The following is a 25,237-nucleotide window of genomic DNA, read 5'->3' as shown; positions in this document are numbered from 1 at the left end:
GACTTCCATAAACTTTTGTTGTGTATATTTTTTGGAAGTGCAAAATCACTGTTTCGGTTTCGTATAAACCCCCAGTTAGTTCAGGGATTTAGAAACAATATTTGCCCTGAAACCTATCAAGGACAGGTGTATTCTAAATACGAATCTTGGTGGAAATGCATCCAGTAGTTTCTAGCATTCACGTACATACGGCGTAATTAAGGAAGAAAATAATACAGTTAAGAATGTTGAAACTAATAGAAAATGGATTATAACTGAGGACAGCCGGATAACGACAAATAAATAAATGCCGTGAGTTATGGATATAATAAAGCGCTAACAGAGGAGAAATTTAGGTTCAGTGATTCTTAGGTAAACAAATATGAAGATGACTAATGGTGTTATTACTTAATCTATTCGAGGGCGGTTATAACCTCCAACGATATTCCGCCAATATCCCGCAGATGAGCCGATTGATGCCTCTCTTGCCATCTACCCAAGGAACAACCACGAATTTAAAAGCATGATGAGGAAAATGGCAATACGTTACTTCCCTACTGGCATGCAGTCAGAGACGTTGCCATGGTAACCTGTAGGTTCGTTGTCGGTCTGTCGGTCACTAAATGCAGAGCATGATACCAGCAGAAAATTGTAAATTTCTCCGTCATGTGAAGAGTAAGGTAAATTATGAACATAACGAAAGTTGTTTATAATGAAGAGACGTTTCACGTACGGTAAACGAAGTTTACAGAAAATCAATAGTATAAGAGAAAATAGAGGAAAACCACTGTGGTTTTCCTATAAACACCCCGTCTATTCAAAGATTTTAAAATTATATGCATATCGGAACCTTTCCTGGGATGAGTATACTCTAAATATGAAGTTTGGCTGAGATCTATCCAGCCGTTTCGACGTGATGGTGGGAAAACCACTCTGGTTTTCCTATAAACCCCCCGTCTATTCAAGGATTTTAAAATGATATGCATATCTAAACCTTCCCCGGGATTAGTATACTCTAAATACAATGTTTGGTTGAGATCCATCCAGCCGTTTCGACGTGATGGTGGAAAAACCATTCTGATTTTCCTATAAACCCCCCATATATTCAAATATTTTAAATGATATGCATATGGAAAACTTCCCCGCGATGAGTATCCTCTAAATATGAAGTTTGGTTGAGATCTATCCAGCCGTTTCGACGTGATGGTGGGAAAACCACTCTGGTTTTCCTATAAACCCCCCGTCTATTCAAGGATTTTAAAATGATATGCATATCTAAACCTTCCCCGGGATTAGTATACTCTAAATACAATGTTTGGTTGAGATCCATCCAGCCGTTTCGACGTGATGGTGGAAAAACCATTCTGATTTTCCTATAAACCCCCCATATATTCAAATATTTTAAAATGATATGCATATGGAAAACTTCCCCGCGATGAGTATCCTCTAAATATGAAGTTTGGTTGAGATCTATCCAGCCGTTTCGACGTGATGGTGGAAAAACCATTCTGGTTTTCCTATAAACCCCCTGTCTATTCAAGGATTTTAAAATGATATGCATATCAAAACCTTCTCCGGGATGAGTATACCCTAAATATGAAGTTTGGTTGAGATCTATCCAGCCGTTTCGACGTGATGGTGGAACAGACAAACAGACAGACAAACAGAAACAATTTTATTTATATAGATTTTTACACTCGTTCTTCACCCCCTTTCCATCCCCGCCCAAAGGAGTCCTATGAGTGCCTTACACAACAGTATATTTTTTTCCCAGATATTAAGTCTTATTTGTACCTATTTTGGTTGACAGCTATGCCCAAACGTACATGCATAATCTCACTGCTCTAGAATCCTGGAGCTGACGTTGCCATGGTTACGGCAGTTCATTTCTTTATCCGATTCCTAGAGCAGGGGTAGTGTGGTGCCAATATCTCCGTAACGGTTGGTTTTAGGGCCTTAAAACATGGTTTTCGGGCCCGTAGGGCTTACCGAGTTTTGTTCTTTGCGTCAAGAGGATTAAATTGAGCTTTGTCTCGTCCTTATACGACAAATTCGATATTTTGCCTATAATAGTATAAGAGAAAATGGAGGAAAACCGTTTTTCCTATAAAACCCCCGTCTTTTCAAAGATTTTAAAATGATATGCATATCGAAACCTTCCCCGGGGTCAGTATACTCTAAATATGAAGTTTGGTTGAGATCTATCCAGCCGTTTCGACGTGATGGTGGAACAGACAAACAGACAGACAAACAGACAAACAGAAACAATTTTATTTATATAGATAATATCGCATACTGGCGCTAATGTTGCCATGGTTACGGCAGTTCATTTCTTTATCTGGTTCCTAGAGCAGGGTAGTATGGTCCCAATATCTCAATAACGGTTGGTTTTAGGGCCTTAAAACATGGTTTTCGGGCCCACAGGGCTTACCGAGATTTGTTCTTTGCGTCAACGGCCTTAAAATGAGCTTTGTCTCCTCCTTGTACGACAAATTCGATATTTCGCCTATATTAGCCTAGTAGTTTTTATATCTCCCCACGTCGCCCTCCCCCCTCAAATTGTTTTGAAAATAAAATATAGCCTATAGCACTCGGGGATAATGTATCATTCTATTAGAGAAATAACTTTTATAATCCGTCCAGTGGTTCCTAAGATTAGCCATTACATACAAACTTTACTTCTTTATATATTAGTATAGATTATACACACACATTAATGAACTACCATTTTGACAAGACACTTGTACGATGAAGACTGCTCCATTAGCTTGTCAATCGATTACCAACTCAACAAAATCACAACATGAGTTCATCCACTCGGCTAACGACTTCCACTACAAGTCTCGCTAACAACTCAACTCCTACTCCCAAGCTGCCTCTTTATATGCATTGCCTGGCCAGAATTCTATAAAAATATGACACATGTTTTCTCGTGATTTCTAGTCTCCAATAACCTATTTACAATGAATGGAATTTTCTATACAACACTAGTGACAAAATGTGTTGTTCTGGACAATTACCGTGTGTTGCACAACACTACACTGGATTTATACATCATATTTACAGGTAATAATAATGTAACTTATATACTATTAATTACGTTTCCTTACATTAAATAAAATATTAATATATATACGGAAGACGTGTCGTAACATAACCTCACATGTTTTGTTACGACCACGATTTATCCTAAATAAAGTCCGTACATAACTACGCAAATAATAATAATAATAATAATAATAATAATAATAATAATAATAATAATAATAATAATAATCATCATCATCATCATCATCACCATCTGTTTACCCTCCAGGTTCGGCTTTTCTCTCGGACTCAGCGAGGGATCCCACCTCTACCGCCTCAAGAGCAGTGTCCTGGAGCTTCAGACTCTTGGTCGGGGGATACAACTGGGGAGTATGACCAGTACCTCGCCCAGGTGGCCTCAACTGCTATGGTGAACAGGGGCCTAGTAGGGGAAAGGGAAGATTGGAAGGGATAGGCAAGGATGAGGGAAGGAAGTGGCCGTGGCCTTAAGTTAGGTACCATTCCGGCATTCGCCTGGAGGTGAAGTGGGAAACCACGGAAAACCACTTCGAGGATGGCTGAGGTGGGAATCGAACCCACCTCTACTCAGTTGTCCTCCCGAGGCTGAGTGGACCCTGTTCCAGCCCTCGTACCACTTTTCAAATTTCGTGGCAGAGCCGGGAATCGAACCCGGACCTCCGGGGGTGGCAGCTAATCACGCTAACCACTACACCACAGAGGCGGCCATAATAATAATAATAATAATAATAATAATAATAATAATAATAATAATAATAATAATAATAATCGAGCTCGATATTTTGATTATTTACCCATGGGTTAGAGAATTGTTTCCAACTCTATTTAAGGCAGTGGGAGCTCCTCTTTCGCCGTTACGCTTCCCCTCAGCGGACACCTTCCTAGGTTGAGGCCACTGTACATTCGGGAGGCGGAGGGGCTAGCCCCACCGTCGGATGTCCTGGGAAAGGTTTTCCGTGGTTTCCCATTCTCCTGCACTAAGGCGTATGTCACGAAATATATTTTTATAGACCACGGTCGCCGCTCCTCTCACTTTCCCTGCACCACAGTCACCACCACAAATCTCTTCTCCTGAGAGAGGGCGTTAAGAGGCAAGTTGTAGCCCTTCAGGGTAAGGAATGAACAGTAGTAGTAGTAGTAGTAGTAGTAGTAGGTACCTGCTGTCCAGCATCGGTGACGGGAACCTGTTTCCGCTGGATGATCATCTTCACTAGACTGTACAGCCATTTACTGAGGGAGCGCCCCTGTCCGGGGTGTGCGGCCGGGGATACTGCAACACAAGAACAGCGTGAAGAAAACTGATAAACTGGTTATACAAGGTGTATCTAAATTATACCGACAAAAAATCAACGATGTTCTTCGTGTTATATAAAGAACGATGGCGCAATCGAATTGGTGGTGAAAACTTTCTTTTCGAGAAAATTACTTAGTCCGGCTCGATAGTTAAATGGTTAGCGTGCTGGCCTTTGGTCACAGGGGTCCCGGGTTCGATTCCTGGCAGGATCGGGAATTTTAACCATCATTGGTTAATTCTGTTGGCATGATGCTGGGTGTATGTGTCGTCTTCATCATAATTTCATTATCTCCATTTTCTCCACATTTAAAGTTTTCAACCTTAATCTCTAAGGAGAAAATAGAAAGATCAAAACCAAATGAAGACACTCAAAACTAGAAAATAAAATCATTATAAAGATACAAATAAACCCTATTAAACAAGCCTCCTCGGCATAACGCAAAGCAAAGAAAAGTCACCTCCGTACAGGACATGAAGGCCCTTGGAGGAGTGGAAGGTAAAGGCTTCCACCATTGTTAACCTCGGCACATGATGGGGTAGAGTGGTTAGCTCTAAACCCAGCCGCCTTTGCCCCCAGGAATTAACCTGGTACTCATTTTTCGTGTAGGCTGAGTGAACCACAGGGCCATATGCACCTCCGGAAGTGGAAATCTCGTTTCTTAAATTGTACGACTTCTTGACGGGGATTCGAACCCACGTCCTTCCGGGCGAACCTAGCACGCCTTTACCGCCTCGGCCAGGCAGTCCCTCCTTGGCATAACGGCAAAATATAAAACATGAAGTACCGTAACAAATAAACCCTATTAAACAAGCCTCCTTGGTGTAACGGCAAACACAAAACAAAACAAACAAAACAAAGAAAAAATAGCCTGCCTCTCAAATCCTGGTTGAATCAAACCAAACCAAACCAAACCAGACCCTATGGCACTACAGCCCTTGAAAGGACTTGGCCTACCAAGCGACCGCTGCTCAGCCAGAAGGCCTAAAGATTGCGACGTGTCGTGTGGTCAGCGCGACGAATCCTCTCGGCCGTTATTCTTGGCTTTTCGCATCCGTGAGATAGTGGGTTCGAACCTCACTGTCGGCAGCCCTGAAGATGGTTTTCCGTGGTTTCCCATTTTCACGCCAGGCAAATGCTGGGGCTGTACCTTAATTAAGGCCACGGCCGCGTCCTTCCCACTCCTAGGCCTTTCCTGTCCCATCGTCGCCATAAGACCTATCTGTGTCGGTGCGACGTAAAGCAAATAGAAAAAAATTCTTGGCTTTCTAGACCGGGGCCGCTATCTCACCATCAGATAGCTCCTCAATTGTAATCACCGTAGGCTGAGTGGACCTCGAACCAGCCCTCAGGTCCAAGTATAAATCCCTGACTTGGCCGTGAATCGAACCCGGGGCCTCCGGGTAAGGCCGCGTGCACACCAAGCGCGCTTCGCATAGTGTGTCGCGTGTTGCTCAACGCTAAGCGTCACGCTAAGCATAACCAGTGCTTTGTTCCTAAGCCAGGTGTTCACACCGTCCGCGCTCTGCTGCGTTGAACGCCTACCTTACAGCTAAACGAAGCGCCAGACAACGCGCAGTGTTGGTTAATTGCTTAGCGTTACCTAACTTGTTCTGAAGCTATGGAAGAATAAATTATTCATGCAGTGTTTCAAAGAGAAGAAATATGGAACCCAAGACACAAAAACTATAAAAATGTAACTGCTTTGCAAAATAAGTGGCCTTACGTATCTACAACAGTTTTATCGCATTCCCACAGTAAACATATACAGTAATATTACTTCTACTGTCACACTTTACTAGGCTCAACATTGTGACAGGAAGAAATTGCGTATGGATTTTAGTGTCGGAAGTGTCCGAGGAGAAGTTCGGCTTGCCAGGTGCAGATCTTTTGAATTGACGGCCGTAGGTGACCTGCGTCGTGATGAGGATGAAATGATTATGAATACACACATACGCCCAGCCCCCGTGCCAATGGAATTTACTAATTATGATTACAATTCCCGACTCTGCCGGAAATCGAAACCGGGACTCCTGTGACCAAAGGCCAGTACGGTAACCATTTAGCCATGTAGCTGGACACTTTGTGACAAATTGCATAAAATCTATAACTTTGCAAATGGAGGGTGGTAACATGAACAATATCACTCTGCAGGCTAGGAGTGGGTTTGGAAGTAAATATATTTGTCACACATTTACTTCACTTTTGTTACGATGATAAATTGTGTATGCTAATTGCAACAGTATTGTAAAATACTATTTATAATTATTATATGAAGAGCGTGATTTAGCCGGAAATTTAATTTCCACGTGTTTGCTGCACGGTGCTCCTGGACAATTGGGAAAATTGAATTTCTCCCAATACTTCTCTGCTACTTGTCGTCCGACTCGTTGGCTGAACGATCAGCGTACTGGCCTTCGGTTCAGAGGGTCCCGGGTTCGATTCCCGGCCGGGTCGGGGATTTTAACCTTAATTGGTTATTTCCAATGGCACGGGGGCTGGGTGTATGTGCTGTCTTCATCATCATTTCATCCTCATCACGACGCGCAGGTCACCTACGGGTGTCGAATAGAAAGACCTGCACCTGGCGAGCCGAACTTGTCTTCGGACACTCCCGGCACTAAAAGCCATACGCCATTTCATTTTTTTCTGCTACTTGTCGCCACATTTCATAAAATTTATCGCGATAAAGTCTTGCATCTCTGTACAAACGATGGAATTCTCCGAAAGTAATTAGTTCTTCATTAAATTCATGAATCCACTTTCTATTTTTCTTTCTAATTTTTAATTTTAGGTAACTGTTATCCATCAGTAAACTGTTTCTAGTGTACTTGGATAACGGCATTAGTTTGCGACGACCCTAAAACGCCTCGCGCCAAAGTAAGCTGAGAGCACGGCGTGGAGTTTTCGGTGTGAACAGCAAGCACGCCTTGCGCTATGCATAGCATTTCATGCTACACGCAACACACTATGCGAAGCGCGCTCGGTGTGCACGCGGCCTAAGAGGGAGGCACGCTACCCCTACACTATGGGGCGGGCCCTGGTTGACTCAGCAAGTCTTAATCTCCATTTCTCATTCCACACTCGTCAGCCACGACCTAGAACACTGCAACACCTCGTCCTTTAATCATATTTCGTTGATTTTCGACAAGGCTGCATGCTCCAGGCCGCGAACTACCTCACCGTACTTAAACCTTGCTGATTTACCCCTTTTCCTTCCCATAACTTGCTGAGCCTCGTACCTTCATTCCTCATTTCTTCTTACTTACTACCTAGAAACCCAATATCGACAACACAAGATATTTAATCATGCAGAACCACTATTCCAAATTCGTACATACACTGTCCTACCTATTTAATTTCATGTCCAATCGTCTCATTAGCATTCTCATACAACCACTTCTTTTAATTTCACTGACACGGAGGCTGGGCGTATGTGTCGTCTTCATCATCATTTCATCCTCATTAAGATGCGCAGGTCGCCTACGGGAGTCAAATCAAAAGGCCTGCAACTGGCGAGCCGAACATGTCCTCGCACACTACCGGCACTAAAAGCCATACGCCATTTCATTATGCTACTTTGTTATTCCCGGTCGCGCGATTCAAATTGACGAAATCACCGTATTTGCAGCTACCTACACTTCTCGGATATTTTGAGACTCACCAGCTTATTTATTTCGGCTATATATTTCTTGCGGGTACTTTGATATTGTTTTCTGTCAAATTCATGTTCGGATATTTTGAGACTTGAATATTTAGAGACTGCACCACTTTCATCATACACATATAATACTTTATTTTTATATTTAAATTCTTTGTACTCCGGTCTACCAGAATGTAGCCGATCGACTTCATCAGAGTAACACAGTCACATTCTGTTGATTGTGCGGCCTGTGTTCAAGAAGATGTTTCAGTAAGCTATTCTGACGAATGTATATATATTTTTTAAAGCGGATTAGTCTTCGAAGCTATGAGCTATAGCCTACAATCATTTTAAATTACATTGACCTCAGTTTCTAACATTTAATTTTTTAAATAAGTTCGTAGCCAGCCCCGCCGGAAATCGAAGCCTGGGCCATCTCGTAAGCCAATACGCTCACTACTCCGTCAAGAAACCGGACGTATCTAAAAAAATATCACGCTGATCATATTCAAATACTTAGAGAAGTCCGCCTCTATGATGTCTTGGTTAATGTAATTAGCTGCCAGCCCTGGAGGCCCGAGTTCGATTCCCGGCTCTGCCACGAAGTTTGAAAAGTGGTATGAAGGCTGGAAAGGAGTCCACTCCGTTTCTGGAGGTCAACTGAGTAGAACGGGGGGGGGGGGGTTCGATTACCTCCTCAGCCATCCCTAGAAGTGGTTTTCCGTGGTTTCCCACTTGTCCTCCAGGCAAATGCCAGGACGGTACCTAACTTAAGGCCATGGCCGCTTCTTTCCTTCTTCCTTGTCTATCCTTTCCGATCTTCCCAGTCCCCTCCCCTCATGACAAGGCCCCTGTTCAGCATAGCAGGTGAGGCCGCCTGGACGAGATAGCGGTCCTCCTTCCCAGTTCATCCCTCAACCCAAAGTATCACGCTCCAGGACACTACCCTGAGGCGGTAGAGGTGGGGATCCCTCGCTTAGTCCGAGGGTAAAACCAACCCTGGAAGGTAAACGGATTAAGAAAGAATGTAAGAAAGAAAGAAAGGAAGGAAGGAAGGAAGGAAGGAAGGAAGGAAGAAAGGAAAGGAGGGAAGAAAGAAAAATATATTTAGAGAAGGTATACAATAATTAAGAGATGACTTGAACGAGAATCACAGAAGAAGCCCATGCAGTTCATCAATAAGATATATTTACGTTATATTTTCTCCTTAAAATTGAAGTATACATTTCATATAATTTTTGTTCAGTAAAAGTAAAGAAAGTGCTGAAAGCATCCCTAGGGAATATCAAAGATCTAGCGGAGAATTTAAGAGTTGCAGGGACGTAAAGACATAAAAGCCAAACTAAACCCCATGGCACAACAGCCCCGAAGGGCCCTGGCCTATATCGCTAGCTCTGTTCAGCCCGGAAGCCTGCAAATTACGAGGTGTCATGTAGTCAGCACGACGAATCCTCTCGGCCTTTATTCTTGGCTTTCTGGACTGGGGCCGCTCTCTCATCGTCGGATAGCTCCTCAATTATATATATTGCTATTTGCTTTACGTCGCACTGACACAGATACGTCTTATGGTGATGATGTGATAGGAATGGCCTAGGAATTGGAAGGAAGCGGCCGTAGCCTTAATTAAGGTACATCCCCGGCATTTGCCTGGTGTGAAAATGGGAAACCGCGTAAAACCATCTTCAGGGCTGCCGACAGTTGGGCTCGAACCCGATATCTCCCGATTACTGGATACTGGTCGCACTTAAGCGACTGCAGCTATCGAGCTCGGTCCTCAATTATAAACACGTAGGCTGAGTGGACCTCGAATCAGCCTTCAGAACCAGGTAGTAATCCTGATCTGGTCGGGGAATCAAACCCGTATTCACCTGGTAAAGCGGCAGGCACACTACCCCTTCACCGCGGAGCCGGCTATATATAGATATAAATATGGGGTGTTATATCTCCCCTTGAGGTGCTAATAATTACTACAGTAAACCTCTGCAGTCCAACGGATAAGATGTCATTTCTACCAAAAAAAAAACCGTTTTCATTCCCTCCTAGAAGGTAACTTAATATTAACTTAATATCTGAAAAAAAAATAGTTCTAAGACACCGCTGTCATCCATACGGGCAAAGTTAATATAATCGGAAGTGTTTCGAAGGCTTTTTGCCTAGAGTGTGACATTGCATGAATTTAAACATGGGCGACAAGTAGGTCAGGAAAAAGATAACAGAAGCTTTTGAAATGTGGTCTTACGGACGAATGCTGGGTAAGATGGGCAGATCGAATCACTAATGAAAAGATACTGAATCGAACTGATGATAGGAGAATGATTTGGCGAAATATGAACAGAAGAAGAAATATAGGACACAGCTTAAGACACCCAGGACTTGTTCAGTTAGAACGATAAGAGTAGACCAAGGCATGAATATGACAAAAAGATTAGAGTAGATGTAGGATAGGATGTAGGATGTAGGATGTAGTAGTTACTGTACGTAGAAATTAAAATGTTAGCACAGGATAGAGTGGCATGGAGGGCTGCATCAAACCAGTCTATGGACTGAGACTCGACAACAGCGACTTTCACTGAAGTAGTGAATATAATTATTATTCTGTTCACCAGAGTAAAGAGGAAAGTATATTCTGTAAATAATTAAATGAAATGAAAAATGGAATGTTATGCCTATAATTGTGTATCCTCTCCCTTCGGAATATCAGTCGAATATATCTGCTACTTCTCATACTTCAATCTACTTATTCAGCTCTCAGTGAGCGGAAACAGAATTACTTCGACCTGTGATTAAGCGGGTGAAACGTTGATACACTTCTTCACAGATCAATGTCAAATAGAAAAAAATACTTATTTTAATAAGAAAAGTATTCAATACCATAAATTGTATAATGAAAATGTAGGCTATGATTCATTGACTACTGCAGAATTGCAAATCTCTGTGTGTATAAATAATAATCACATTTAAATTACAGGTAATCTACGTCAGACGGTAGTTATACGCCAGGTTGGATTAGAGACCGCTATATTTTCTGCTATGTAGCGCCTAATGCTTATTTCAGTATCAGTCACAGCGGTATAAATATGAACGTACAACTGTTCCTGCTAGACAACGTGCTCTTTACTCAGCCTTGAGGGGATTATTAATTACATATCTTACGCTCCTCAGCGATTTATTCGCCACCACCGTGGAAGTGTAATTGTTATAACTTATAATGTCTCAGAACATGATTTACTGGCAGTTCCGTGTTCCAGTCACGGTCTTCCTTCTATGTGCTCTTTTATTGCTAATAAATATCGCTTAACAAGTTCGTGACTGTGAAAAGTAACTACTATTGAATAAAAGGCAGTGAATAGTTATTTCACAGACCATGTCTGCTTCATTTCAACTTTAACAGTTATCTGCCTACAGATTAAGGAAATTATCCCATTCTTTTCTTCATTATAAATTGGATATATCAGGCCTATTTCATACATATTTAGAGTACTTTAGAAGCTTACAGAAGGATGATTCAGGAACGACAGTGGCTAAGAAGAGTTGCGAGTCCACTACGTACAGTAATTTGACCAAGGAATCATTTCGAATATCTTTCTTTCTTTCTTTCTTTCTTTCTTTTTTCTTAATCCGTTTACCCTCCGGGGTTGGTTTTTCCCTCGAACTCAGCGAGAGATCCCCACCTCTACCACCTTAACGGCGTGTCCTGGAGCGTGAGATTTTGGGTCGGGGGATACAACTGGAGAGGAGGACCAGTACGTCACCAAGACGGCCTCACCAGCTATACTGAACAGGGACCTTGAGGGGGAATGGGAAGATCGGTAGGGATAGACAAGGAAGAGGGAAGGAAGGGGCCGTCGCCGTAAGGTAGGTACCATCCCGGCATTTGCCTGGACGAGAAGTGGGAAACCACGGAAAAACATTTCGAAGATGGCTGAGGTGACCTCCCGAGGTTGAGTGGACCTCGTTCCAGCCCTAGTACCACATTTCAAGTTCTACCGAATACATCCACCGTATCCCCTGTCTGTCGAAAGAACCCCGGGGGCTCTTAACTTTAGAGCGTGTGTTGGCGATCACGGGGTCTTTAACTGAGTCCTGACATTGCTTCCACTTACTTGTGCCATGCTCCTCACTTTCATCCATCCTGTCCGACCTCCCGTGGTCAGTTCCTGTTCTTTTCCGACCCCTACGTTATTAGGTATCGAGGCCTAGGGAGTCTTTCATTTACATGCTCGTCGTGGTCCTTGTCTCTCTTTGCCGATGTCTTCATTTTTTTGAGGTGTCGGATCCCTTCCACATTTTCCCTCTGATTAGTGTTAATTGAGGATGGTTGCCTACTTCCTCTTATAGCAATAATCACCACCACTACAATCACAGCTACACGACACTAACCGCACGGCCAACTCGTCCGGTGGGTTCCAGGTAGGCCTATGCTTCATTTTCCAAAGGATAAGCATCCTTTCACGATGTAATAATCGGGTCTGCGCAACTCGTCTCTATACAAGCTCAAACCTGATTCTGATCATTTCACCGTGATGGATGCTGCTTATATATTGAAAAATCCACAGGCTGTTTCTAGTCGTTCGACCGGGTCAGGAATGGAATGAATCAAGCCTCCATCTAGCGGCGAGGATAGGAATTGTGTGCCGACTGCTGAAGCCTGTCGCACTCCTCTGGGGCAATAATTAATGACTGACAGATGAAATGATATTGGAGAGTGTTGCTGGAATGAAAGATGAGAGCGAAAACCAGAGTACCGGAGAAAAACCTATCTCGCCTCCGTTTTGTCCAGCACAAATCACACATGGAGAGACCGGGGTTTGAACCGCGGAACCCAGCGGTGAGAGGCCTGCGCGCTGCCGCCTGAGCCACGGAAGCTCAGAACTTTTAGATTATCCCTGGTACATTTCTGTTTAGGTCCTTTATTATGCCAATACCGGACAGCTTGTGGTTTTCAGCGAGAAAGTCGATAATACTGCTACCTACATGGCTTGGTGGACGAACTCTTCAATAACACAGTGCCACTGGCATGCTGTTTTTATGTATCAATGTGTGTCACTAAATAATCTTCCATTGCAGGGATATTCAAAGAAAAGAGTTATGCGCTGAATAAATTACCCAGCCAGATAATGACATAGAAACTGATAAAGATTGCAAGTATTTAAGAAATCACGACCTCGCATCTGTGTTAAGGTTACCGTCTATACCCATTATATTTAGAATTCAATCGAATACTGTACTGAGTTGTTAGTGGGACGTATAACCAATAATATTAACAAATATGGAACTTTTAATACACTCAAACTTGAGGGTCCGCATTGAAATGAAATGGCGTATGGCTTTTAGTGCCGGGAGTGTCCGAGGACATGTTCGGCTCGCCAGATGCAGGTCTTTTGATTTGACTCCCGTACGTGACCTACGCGTCGTGATGAGGATGAAATGATGATGAAGACGACACATACAACCAGCCCCCGTGCCAGCGAAATTAACCATGTATGGTTAAAATTCTCGACCCTGACGGGAATCGAACCTGGGACCCCTGTGGCCAAAGGCCAGCACGCTAACCATTTAGCCATGGAGCCTGACTAGGGTCCGCATTGTTAAATAGTAACAAAAAAAGCTACACTTGAAAATTTGTGTTCCTGTAGCGTAATGGTTATCGTGGTCATCTTGAGATTAAAGGCCACGAGTTTCGAAACCAGTCGGCTTATTATTATTTTGTTTTAGTGTAAGAAAACAATTTCAGTGAATTATTGGCATAGGCATGAGCACCAGGCCAACTAATTTAATACATATGTATGGCGATTCTTCAAGCATAAAGTTGTGAAAGAGAGACTTTAGGAAATTCTGAACACTACTTCCTTGTTAAGAGCATCGTAGTTCACTCACGTAACCCAAGTATGTATTATCTACGCACAATAACATGTATTTCTGTCTTCAGAGGTAAAACAGAAAATTCTAAATACAGCAAAAGCGAGACTGCAGCGTGAAGTGTAGAGTTTGGGAAGATCGTACCGAACAACAAGAAAACAAAATATTGGATCAAAACTTCTGTTCCTTAATTTACAGATTATATTCCCCGAAATCTTAATAAAGCATGCATGTTGTTAAGTTATCTGCCCCGTCCAGCGCTTTGGTTGAGTGATCAGCGCTTTGGTTGAGTGTTCAGCGCTTCGTGCCACTTCTCTTTCTTTTGACGATACGTTCAGTCTTCGAAACGACAGACGTTTTTCATTCTCCTTCTGATTAGTGTTAATAGAGGATGGTTAGCCAGTTGTACTTCCTCTTAAACAAACTTTATCACCACAGAATGGTCAGCGTACTGGCCTTCCGTTCATCCTGAGTCGGAGATTTTTATTACATCTGTTAATTACTATAGCACTGGGGCTACGGGTTTGTGTCCGTGTTTATACACATCTTCAAATACATACAACACATCACACGACAAACAACCACAGAAACACGCAGTCGTGAATACGTTCCTTCACATAGGATTGGTATTAAGAAAGGCATCGGGACGCAAAACTAGGCTAAGTCCATACAAAGTGCTGTCCTAGGTAACTGAGAAAAGGCTAGAAAAAAGAGAAGAGAGTAGTTATTAAATATTCCTCCCGGAGGCTGGGTGGATTCTCAGAAGAATTCTACTTTCAATTTTTAAGACATAGTGAAAAGCGCTGCTAGAATGGTCCTGTGGAGGTTTATGAAGGAGGTATTCCTATTTTACAAGTTCATTCTTAATTACTATGGTTGTTCAAATATTTCAATGAGTGGATACTCATTTCCCTCAACTATTGCATAGACAAGTATGCAGTTCCCAGGCTTGTCACACGTACACACTAGATGTCACCACCGTCGCTGTTCGCACTCCACTCAATGCTGTTGAGATATTGCTGTCAGGTATTGTATACTAAAGCATTTGTCTTTATCGTTCTAATGTAATTCATAATATTATATACACCAGTTTTACTATTTATCTGTGGTCAAGTATGTTGTGCCTTCCCCTTGGGTTTTTGCCACACTGTATGAGAATCACCGTGGTGTATGCCTACCCGTTTACCTCCTTTCTTGAAGGTATACGTTGCCGTCTTTTCCTCGTAGCTCATTAACACTTTATACGTGCAGCTCCATGGCTAAATGGTTAGTGTGCTGGCCTTTGGTCACAGAGGTCCAGGGTTCCATTCCGGCAGGGTCGGGAATTTTAACCTAATTGGTTAATTTCGCTGGCAGGGGTGGCTGGGTGTATGTGTCGTTTTCATCATCATTTCATACTCATCACGGAGCACAGGTCACCTACGGGAGTCAAATCAAAAGACCTGCATGTGGCGAGCCGAACTTGTCCTCGGACACTCCTGGCACTAAAGGGCATGCGGCATTTCAACTCTTTAAACCGTTTCACAAGCTGATAGAGATATTGTAGATGTTCTCTAATATCGTGGAAATCCGACAGAACTTTATCGGTTACGTCTGTAACGTACTAGTATGAAGAAATTATCAGAGAATCCTCATTGGAATAACTGGATTAAGTGCCCGAGGTCCACAGACGAACAATTAAGCGTTGAGTCCTTGTCATTCATGAGTCAAGTCACTGTTAACGAGGAAAGCGCAGGGTGACACATCATTTAGCAGGTAGCTACCTGACAGTGGCAGTGTTTCGGTCCTAATTGTGGAACATTTAGCACGTAATACTACGTGACTGGCAAACCATGTGCTACATCAGCCTTGTGCGAGGACAGAACAGAAATGGGGATTGCGTGAGAGGAATTCGATTTATTCAGTGGTAATAATAATTTGAGGAAACTTTCGTGTGACGGTTGATAGTCTGGTGCAGCCGTTGTAAGGCAAACCCTTCGGCGTGGGTGGGCGGTATCTGCCGTGTATGGGAAAATACGTGTTAGTGTTGTGGAGTATAGTGTTTTGTATGGTGCACGAGTTGCAGGATTGTTGGTGATGGCACAAACACCCAGTTCCCGAGAGATAATAATGATAATAATAATAATACCATTATTATTATTATTATTACAGGTTATTTTACGTCGCACCGGCACAGATAGGTTTTATGGCGACGATGGGACAGGAAAGGGCTAGGAGTAGGAAGGAAACAGCCGTGGCCATAGTTAAGGTACAGCCCCAGCATTTGCCTGGTGTGAAAATGGGATACCACGGAAAACTATCTTCAAGGCTGCAAACAGTGAGGTTGGAACCCACTATCTCCCGAATATTGGATACCAGCCACACTTAAGCGACTGCTGCTATCGAGCTTGGTAATAATAAATAATAATAATAATAATAATAATAATAATAATAATAATAATAATAATAATAATAATAATAATAATAATAATAATATGGTTCGTGGTGTGAGTTACTGCAGTCACGATCTAGCTCGTAAATCAGGGGCAACGGCTGAGTGGCCTAGTAATTGATTCTGAGAGTCGGCATACCAGTTATTGTGGAATAATTGTGGGCATTTCGGACATATTCTGAGTCATGGTCTTCCTTGTGTTTATTCGGCTAGGACTATACAATCCACCAGTGGTTCCTAACCTGTTAGAGGAGAGATCCTCACTGGGACTGCGTGTAGATAGCGTAATGTCCTGTTTCACAGAATTTACCGAGCTCAGAACGGAGTCCCAGTTCCATTTGACAGGCGAGGGACTCCTTGGAAAAAACTTCAGACTCAATTTCTAATGATTTAAATGGAATTAAACGGGGGCACAGAGCTGGTTATAAGTAGAGTATTGTGGAGGCGTTTAGTAAATTCACAGAGGCTTGAAGATTGGGCATTGAAATGTAAAAGAATCTATAATAAAGATTAATAATAATGATGTACCGGTACATGAAATAGACTTTCAACTCATTAGATCGTGTCGGGGCCCGCCTCTGTGGCTTAGCGATTAATGTGATTAGCTGCCAACCCCGGAGACACGCGTTCGATTCCCGGCTCTGCCACGAAATTTGAAACGTGGTACGAGGACTTGCACGGGGTCCACTCAACCTCGTGAGGGCAACTGAGTTCGATTCACCACTCAGCCATCCTCGATGTGGTTTTCCATGGTTTCCCACTTCTCTTCCAGGCAAATGCCTGGATGGTACCTAACTTAAGGCCACGTCCGCTTCCTTCCCTCTTTTTTCTATCCCTCCCAATATCTCCCACCCCCACAACACCCCTGTTCAGCATAGCAGGCGAGGACGCCTACGCGTGGTACTGGTCCTCCTCACCAGTTGTATCCCCGACCCAAAGTCTCACGCTCCAGGACATTGCCCTTGAGGCTGTAGAGGTGGGGTCCCTCACTGAGTCTGGGGGGAAAACCAACCTTGGACGGAGAATGGATTAAGGAAGGAAAAAAGAAAGAAAGAAAGAAAGAAAGAAAGAAAGAAAGAAAGAAAGAAAGAAAGAAAGGAGAACTTGTCGAGTAGGTAATTATAGTACATGTTAAATAGTAGTCAAGTACGGAACAAAAATGGCCAGTCGGACATCGGTAGAAAAAAAAACCACAGCTGACGGCTAATGCTCTCGTAAAGCAGCAGACCTGTCGCTCAGCAGAACGTCATCGTATATCAATGGTACGCCTAATAATAAGAATGTTATGTGCTTTACGTCCCACTAACTACTTTTACTGTTTTCGGAGGCGTCGAGGTGCCGGCATTTAGTCCCGCTGGAGTTCTTTTACGTGCCATAAAATCTACCGACATGAGGCTGACGTATTTGAGCACCTTGACGAAAATTTCTTTTTCGCGGAAGTCCGTTTACATTTCAACAGTAGGCCGATGTAAATGTGTCACCTCAACACGTTCTTCTCTCTCCCTCACGCCTCCCTAATTGGGCTAACGGGCCACCTTGAGTTCATGAGAGCTCCCCAACCGAGGTGGTAAAGGCGTGCATGGTTCGCCGCAAAGACGTCGAGTCGATTCCCCGTCAGGAAGTCGAAAATTTTAAGAAACGAGATTCCAATTCTGGAGGTGCAAATGGTCCTGAAGTACACTCAGCCTACACCAAAAATGTGTACGAGGTTAATTCGTGGGGGCAAAGGCGGCCGGGCGTAGAACTAACCACTCTGACCCATCAAGTGCTGAGGTTACGGATAATGGAAGCTACCTTTCACCCCGCCAAGCGCCTTCGTGGCCTATACGGAGACGACTTTGCTTTGTTATAATTCATGAAGCCAGTGCTCTACAATCTGAGCCCCCTCGAACTGCCATTATGTAGAGTTACTGGAATGAAACTGGCATGAGAAACGGGAGAAAATCCGTTTCGTCTCTACTTTATCCTTCACACATTTCACACATTCCGTGATATGAAAACAGGTCCTGGCCACACACAAACGGAACAAATGAGCTCATCTTCTTCTTCGTGGCAACTACGCGCAAGGCTGACCTTGCACATTTACTTTCGCTGCCGATTCAGGAGGCGACCTATGCACACGACCTCATCGACAGCATTTCTGATTAGTGATAGCCAGAGGAAGAGGAGCATTCTTACAAGGGAATGGTTACGATGTCAGATGGCGATTTTCGATTTGCTTCACACATTCGTGGAAGTCTGTCTAAGCTTGTAGACGTCAACGCTCATAGTCAGCGGTTGTCTTGTCTTAATTACCTTTCCTCTTCCCACCTTTCGTTCTCTATTTGCCGCCGGAACAAACGGCATCCCATTGTTACGGATTCGACGCGACGATATGAAAAAAATATTGAATTTTTTTTTGGCATTGGCTTTACGTCGCACCGACACAGATGTGTCTTATGGCGACGATGGGACAGGAAAGGGCTAGGGGTGGGAAGGAAGCGGCCGTGGCCTTAATTAAGGTAGAGCCCCAGCATTTGCCTGGTGTGAAAATGGGAAACCACGGAAAACCATCTTCAGGGCTGCCGACAGTGGGGTTCGAACCTACTATCTCCCGAATACTGTCTGACGTAATGAGGAAGAATTATTTACAAACATTGTTTCATTAACGAATTTCATTAACAGTAATTAACGGTTTTAACAATACAGTATTTATTACACACAAATAACACTTAGCGGTATTTACTGTACTGTTCAGACCACACACAGCGAACTTGAAGCTCTCGAATCCTTCCTTAAAAAGGACCAGCGAAAAATTCCCACTGCTGTTGGCATGTTGAATATTGTAGACATTTTTTCTTTGAATTATTCATCGCATATAAAGTTTTTGCTTCGGTGGTTTCTCGTGATAGTTACTTACGGAAATGGTTATCCGACTAGTTCAGCGTGGATGTAGTTGATAAAAATAGGCAGTGCAGTGTTACATTGTAAACAATGTTCTAAACGTGCCAAATTCAGTAAAAATATAACTAACTTTTAATCATTTGATCATAATGTCTCAAATAAAAGTGTAATCGTTATATTTCCTTCTCATATTAATTTTGTTCTTCTTGGAACTACAGAACGTACTTCAATAAAATTCCAAATTCTTGTATTTTGGAATAAAACATTTGATATCGAGAAATTTTGATTTGATAATGTCGGCATATACTTTCATTATAAGTGACAATATGTATGGTTTTGCCCTCCACCGACGGTTCGAGACAAAAAACCTATCAACGCCTATGTTCTCATAGGAGGCTACGAAGATTTTTTGGTTAACAGAAGCAACTTTTTCGACATTACTCATGTCTGTTATGAAAACATACTGGGGTAACCATTTTTCTTTCAATCGTCATCTACTTCTTCTGCTTTTATGGCCTCGTTGGACCAGTCAGTCAATAATTTTCTGATCCTCTTCGATAAGTTCTCTTTCCGAATTGCCCCGTAGCCTTTCATTCCTTCTGATGATTTTCTGTCGTTCCTCACTTGTAAGTAATCATTTCATTATATGTCGTTTGTCTATTTTTGGCTTAAAGCTATTTTTTTTTATTTTGAGTTTCTTTAAATTTTCTGTTTTGTTTTGCAAATCGTCCAGAGTTATTTCTAGTTCTTCCACATCCTCTCTGATTTCCTTAATCCATCCTACTCAAGGCTTCAGATTCCAGAGTTTCTCTATAATTTTTCTTGGTAATTTGGTTTCTGGTGTCCTCAAAATGTGACCATTAAAAGAGCTCCTCTTCTTCCGTACAGTATATGTGATGGTTTTCCGTGGTTTCCCATTTTCACACCAGGAAAATGCTGGGGCTGTACCTTAATTAAGGCCACGGCCGCTTCCTTCGAACTCCTACGCCTTTCCGATCCCATCGTCGCCATAAGACCTATCTGTGTCGGTGCGACGTAAAGCCCCTAGCAAAAACGTATCTGTGATGGACTCCAGTTATCTGTACACCACTTAATTTGGCACTATCCACCATTTTCCATTTCTTCGATATTTTTATTTATGCATGTTCTAGCTATTCTTTAGGATTTTTTCAATTCTGTTCCTCTAAGTGACTTTAAAAAGAGTTCCGTTTCACCTCTGTTTGAACCACCGTCTTGTAATATTTTAATAATAATAATAACAGTAATAATATTATTGGAATTACGTCCCACTAACTACTTTTACGGTCTTCGGAGACACCGAGATGCCGGAATTTAGCCCCGCAGGAGTTATTTTACGTACCAGTAAATCTACCGACACAAGGCTGACGTATTTAAGCACCTTCAAATACCACCGGACTGAGCCAGGATCGAACCTGCCAAGTTAGGGTCAGAAGACCAGCGCCTCAACCGTCTGAGCGACTCAGCCCGACTTGTAATGTTTGAATTTTGTTTTGATCGATTGACACATTATTATTAATATTTTTATTACTTCTTTCTTGCCTTGCAGGTTTTTTCGTCCGAGTCGTATGTTATAATTTCTCCTAGGTATCTAAATTGTTCCATATTTTTTCTTTCCTGTTATTTACTGTCATGTGATTCATTGCTAGTGGATCTTCTACCAACCATTATGAAGTAAACAATAATCCAACACTTATGCCACATTATTATAAGCGAAATTTTCTCATGACCTCTAAAGAAGTGTTTTGCACGTTCCCATACATTAGCGCACTGTATTCTGTGATTTCCGTTTGCGAGTTCTACACTATTAGAATGTTGCAGACAAAGCCTATAGTTCCTTGTAAACCCATTGTTTGCTTTTACTTGAGGACACTGGGCCCTCGGGCATTCTTACGCATTGTTGCCTGCTTGCTCATGCAGTAGAGGTGTGACAAACGATTATTTTTGTTGAAGTGCTACATCTGTCATTGCTATAATAAAGTAACTGTGAAAAATAACAGATAAAAGTAACGTCTCAACTTCCAGAAAACTAAAACTATGCGGATAGGGCATCGAAGCAGGGCCCCCGGAAATGTTCCCTCATGGATCAAGATAACTGATGAGATTAAGACACTTTGTATCCTGTTCTATAATAGCATCCATCAGATGATTCAGAAAAATTGGTCCCTTGCACTTGCATCTGTGAAAAGTATCCTGCAACAGTTTAAATATAAATTCATGGTGTTACAACAACGGGTGCAATATGTCAATATGTATGGTCTAAGCAAAATCTGGTATTTAAGCCAAATTTTACCAATGCCAAGAGTAGTTGGTATCCGTATTGCTTCAGCAGTAGGCTGGTATCTCTGGCAAGGATCACTTTTCCGCATCGCAAGATCTACACTCATGTTAGCTACATCAGAAGGAGGTCTTGGTCTTATTGATGTACAGTTTAAAAGTAAAGTGCTCTTCATGTTACGGAATTTCAGAATGATGCAAGCAGCAGGAAACCTTCGCTCCAATGACTTCTTAACGGAATGGTGTAACCCTGAAGAAATTAAGAACCCGCCAGCATTTTATGATATCCACCATCACGCGCCACAAACACGGTATATGCGCTGTGAGATGAGCTACGTTCCACATGATCTCTTCTTATCTCCCGACATAAAAACGAAGAAACTTTATAAGTGTATACATACACAGCAGTATCAAGCCCCGAAAATAGTTCGGACAGCGCTGTTAATAAACTGGACTCGAGTCTGGAGGAACATCTGAAATCGCATTCTCCCTCCAACAATATGTGATACTTGGTATAAGGTAATTCATGATATCATTCCCTACAAATAGCAAACTCCAACGCATCCATATGCAGGAAAACGACGCCTGTGGGTCTTGCCGAGCTCCTAGGGATACAATTCAGCATAGACTGACGTGATGTGACGTCACGCAAGAGCTGTGGAGTGACTTCAAAGTGAAACTTACTTATGTCATAAATCAGCCCAAGATCTATATTGACTCTGAGTGGACTATTAGACCTACCTTTAGCTTGAGACCAGCTCAGCTAAATAATACTGTAGTGCTCCTATTAGGCAGTTATGTACATTGTGTGCTACAAGTCAAGAGACCATACACCCAACAAGAGTTATTTGCAGACATCAGTATCAGTGTACACAACGCCCTTGCATGCCCTCCTGACGAAGCTACAGTATATAGTGGGGAGTATATTAATAAACTTGTTGCAGTCATCTAAGAACGCACTTGTGTTAATAGTTCCTCCTATAAAATTTATCATCTCTGTCACAAGAAGTGTCATTTAATAAGCGACCTTAAACAGTTGTAAACGAGTCACTATGTTATTTAGGTTGGGTTAGTCATTAATTCTTTTAGCTCCTATTTTTGCTAGAGGCTTTACGTCGCACCGACACAGATAGGTCTTATGGCGACGATGGGTTAGGAAAGGCCTAGGAGTTGGAAGGAAGCGGCCGTGGCCTTAATTAAGGTACAGCCCCAGCATTTGCCTGGTGTGAAAATGGGAAACCACGGAAAACCATTTTCAGGGCTGCCGATAGTGGGATTCGAACCTACTATCTCCCGGATGCAAGCTCACAGCCGCGTGCCTCTACACGCACGGCCAACTCGCCCGGTTTAGCTCCTATTGCTCCTATTGCTGTGACGCCTGGTTGTTTGGTATCTTGGGATTAGTATACAGGGCGTGTGTATTTGATGGAAATTTTTGCTCATTTATCCCAATTATTGTACAGTATATTGTGTCCGATATCATTTTACCCCTCCTAGTCTTTGAATCACAGACTGTATGTGTTTGTTGTTTCCGAATTTCAGTTTTGATGTATAATGGTATTTGCATTATATGTATTGTAATATAGTATGTTGACAATTAAAAGAAAAAGCGACGGAGGCTCAATATAAACCTTATTATTTTTAAAATCCTTGCTGCACAATCTTCAACTTTTAAGACTATGTTCATTGAAATAATTTCTTTTAGAACTAAGCATTTAATTCTGTCAATTTTATACCTCCCTTCTGCTTCTAAAAGTAAGAAATCAGGGCTAATGTGACTACTGTTATTTTAAGGGGAATCTGAGCGATAGATTTGATTTGGTCCAATGTAGGCCATAAAATGTAAAATAAAATAAAATAAATTTCGGTGGCAAACCACTTCACATTAACGTCTTCTTTAGCCGGGATGAGTGGCCTGGCCGTCTGACTCCAACGTGGCAAGTTCGATGCTGACTCAGTGCGATGGTATTTGAAGGTGCTTAAATACGTCAGCCTCGTGTGGGTAGATTTACAGACACGTAAAAGAACTCCTGCGGGACTAAATGCCGGGATCTCGGCGTCTCCAAAAACCGTAAAAGTAGTTAGTGGGACGTAAAGCACATAACATTCTTATTATTAGGCGTACCATTGATATACGATGTTGTAATTGATTTTTCATAACAGTAATTCAACATGTAGTAACGGGAATTGTCCGCCTCTGTGGTGTAGTGGTTAGTGTGATTAGCTGCCCATCCCGGAGGCCCGGGTTCGATTCCCAGCTCTGCCACGAAATTTGAAAAGTGGTACGAGGGCTGGAACGGGGTCCACTCAGCCTTGGGAGGTCAGCTGAGTAGAGGTGGTTTCGATTCCCACCTCAGTCATCCTCGAAGTGGTTTTCTGTCGTTTACCAATTCTCCTCCAGGAAAATGCCGGAATGGTACCTAACTTAAAGACGCGGCCACTTCCACCACTCTCCTTTGCTTGCCCCTTCCAATCTTCCCACGCCTTCACAAGTCCCCTGTTCAGCATAGAAGGTTAGGCTTTCTGGGCAAGGTACTATTCATCCTCCCCAGTTGTATCCCCCGACCCAAAGTCTCATGCTCCAGGACACTGCCCTTGAGGTTGTAGAGGTGGGGTCCCTCACTGAGTCTGGGGGGAAAAGCCAACCTTGGACGGTAAATGGATTGAGGAAGAAAGAAAGAAAGAAAGAAAGAAGAGCATTTCGAGTAGGTAATTATAGTACATGTTAAATAGTTGTCAAGTACGGAACAAAAATGGCCAGCCGGACATCGGCAGGAAAAAATCCACAGCGGACGGCTAATGCACTCGTGCAGTTGTTCTGGTGTTTAGTAGCAGACCTGTCACTCAGATTCTTGTCAGCAGAACGTCCAATTACATTTGGAATACCACACATACTTTCAAAACTGAAAGTTATCTCCTGGGATTCTACTGCATTTGGTGTTTTTAAATTCTAAGAGGTGATATCGATTTTACTACAATTCTGCGTATACGTCGATGTTGCCTAGCGGATTCAATACGATACTCGAATAGCCTACTACATGTAAACGAGGATCGTATTCAATACGGTAAGTGTACTCAAATCGATCTCAATCCCCATGTAAACGTACTGAGTTTCATGGTTCTCTGAATCTAAAAGCATAACTTCATTACTGTGTTTATTGATTACGGTGAGTTAGTAGTTCATTACTGTTATCTTACCTTTAACTTGGCTCCATGATGTTGAGACATGAATTCCTTAAAGCTCGTCACACTCACGCACACACATAAAACTGCTGCTGCATAAAGGACACTCGTTATGTGGCCCAGAGTGTTCCCTCCACCTGTTCTACTTTCACCTGAAGTGAAACCACGACTCCGGTGACTCTCGTGTGGGCCAGTTGTCTGAATACACTGGCTTCATATGAAGCTCCCTACCCACTCAGTAGCTTCCATCTCCTGAGGAGTCTAAACAAACGTATCGTAACCAAGATCATGGCTGAGCAAACTTTGACTCATGCTTACACTTCTACTCAAATCACTCTTTGCCTTTTCCACTCCCTATTTCTGCAGAATGATAACGGCACGTGGCCTCCGAAGAGGCCTGATGCAGTTATTTTGTGTTGACTCCTTATGGGTGACCTGCGTGTCTGTGAGTCTGGAACCCTATCAATGGTGAATTTTAATGCTAAAATAAATAAATGGCGTATGGCCTCCGGAGAGGCCTGGCGCAGGTCTTATTATAGTAGACGGCCTATTAGGCGACCTGCATGCCTGTGAATATGAGGGCCCTACCTAGGATGATTTCTAATG

General features: G+C 42.7%; 1 protein-coding gene across 3 annotated transcripts in view; it reads right to left on the bottom strand.

Moving 5' to 3' along the window:
* LOC136875738 (lipase 1) overlaps positions 1 to 24,864 on the bottom strand; it is a 141,029-nt gene extending 116,165 nt beyond the window's left edge. For 2 of the 3 annotated variants that reach the window (XM_068228112.1, XM_067149310.2), the window contains exons 1-2: positions 24,647 to 24,864; positions 4,203 to 4,315 (exon numbers count right to left, since the gene is read on the bottom strand). In XM_068228112.1, the coding sequence (XP_068084213.1) occupies positions 4,203 to 4,272 (70 nt within the window). In that variant the 5' untranslated portion in view covers positions 4,273 to 4,315; positions 24,647 to 24,864. The remainder of the gene's footprint in view (positions 1 to 4,202; positions 4,316 to 24,646) is intronic. The other variant, XM_068228113.1, reaches the window with a different exon arrangement.
* Between the last annotated feature and the right edge of the window lie 373 nt (positions 24,865 to 25,237).

Source organism: Anabrus simplex, chromosome 6 (assembly GCF_040414725.1).
Source record: "Anabrus simplex isolate iqAnaSimp1 chromosome 6, ASM4041472v1, whole genome shotgun sequence".
Lineage (NCBI taxonomy): Eukaryota > Metazoa > Arthropoda > Insecta > Orthoptera > Tettigoniidae > Anabrus > Anabrus simplex.
This window is presented reverse-complemented; position numbering and strand designations above follow the sequence as displayed.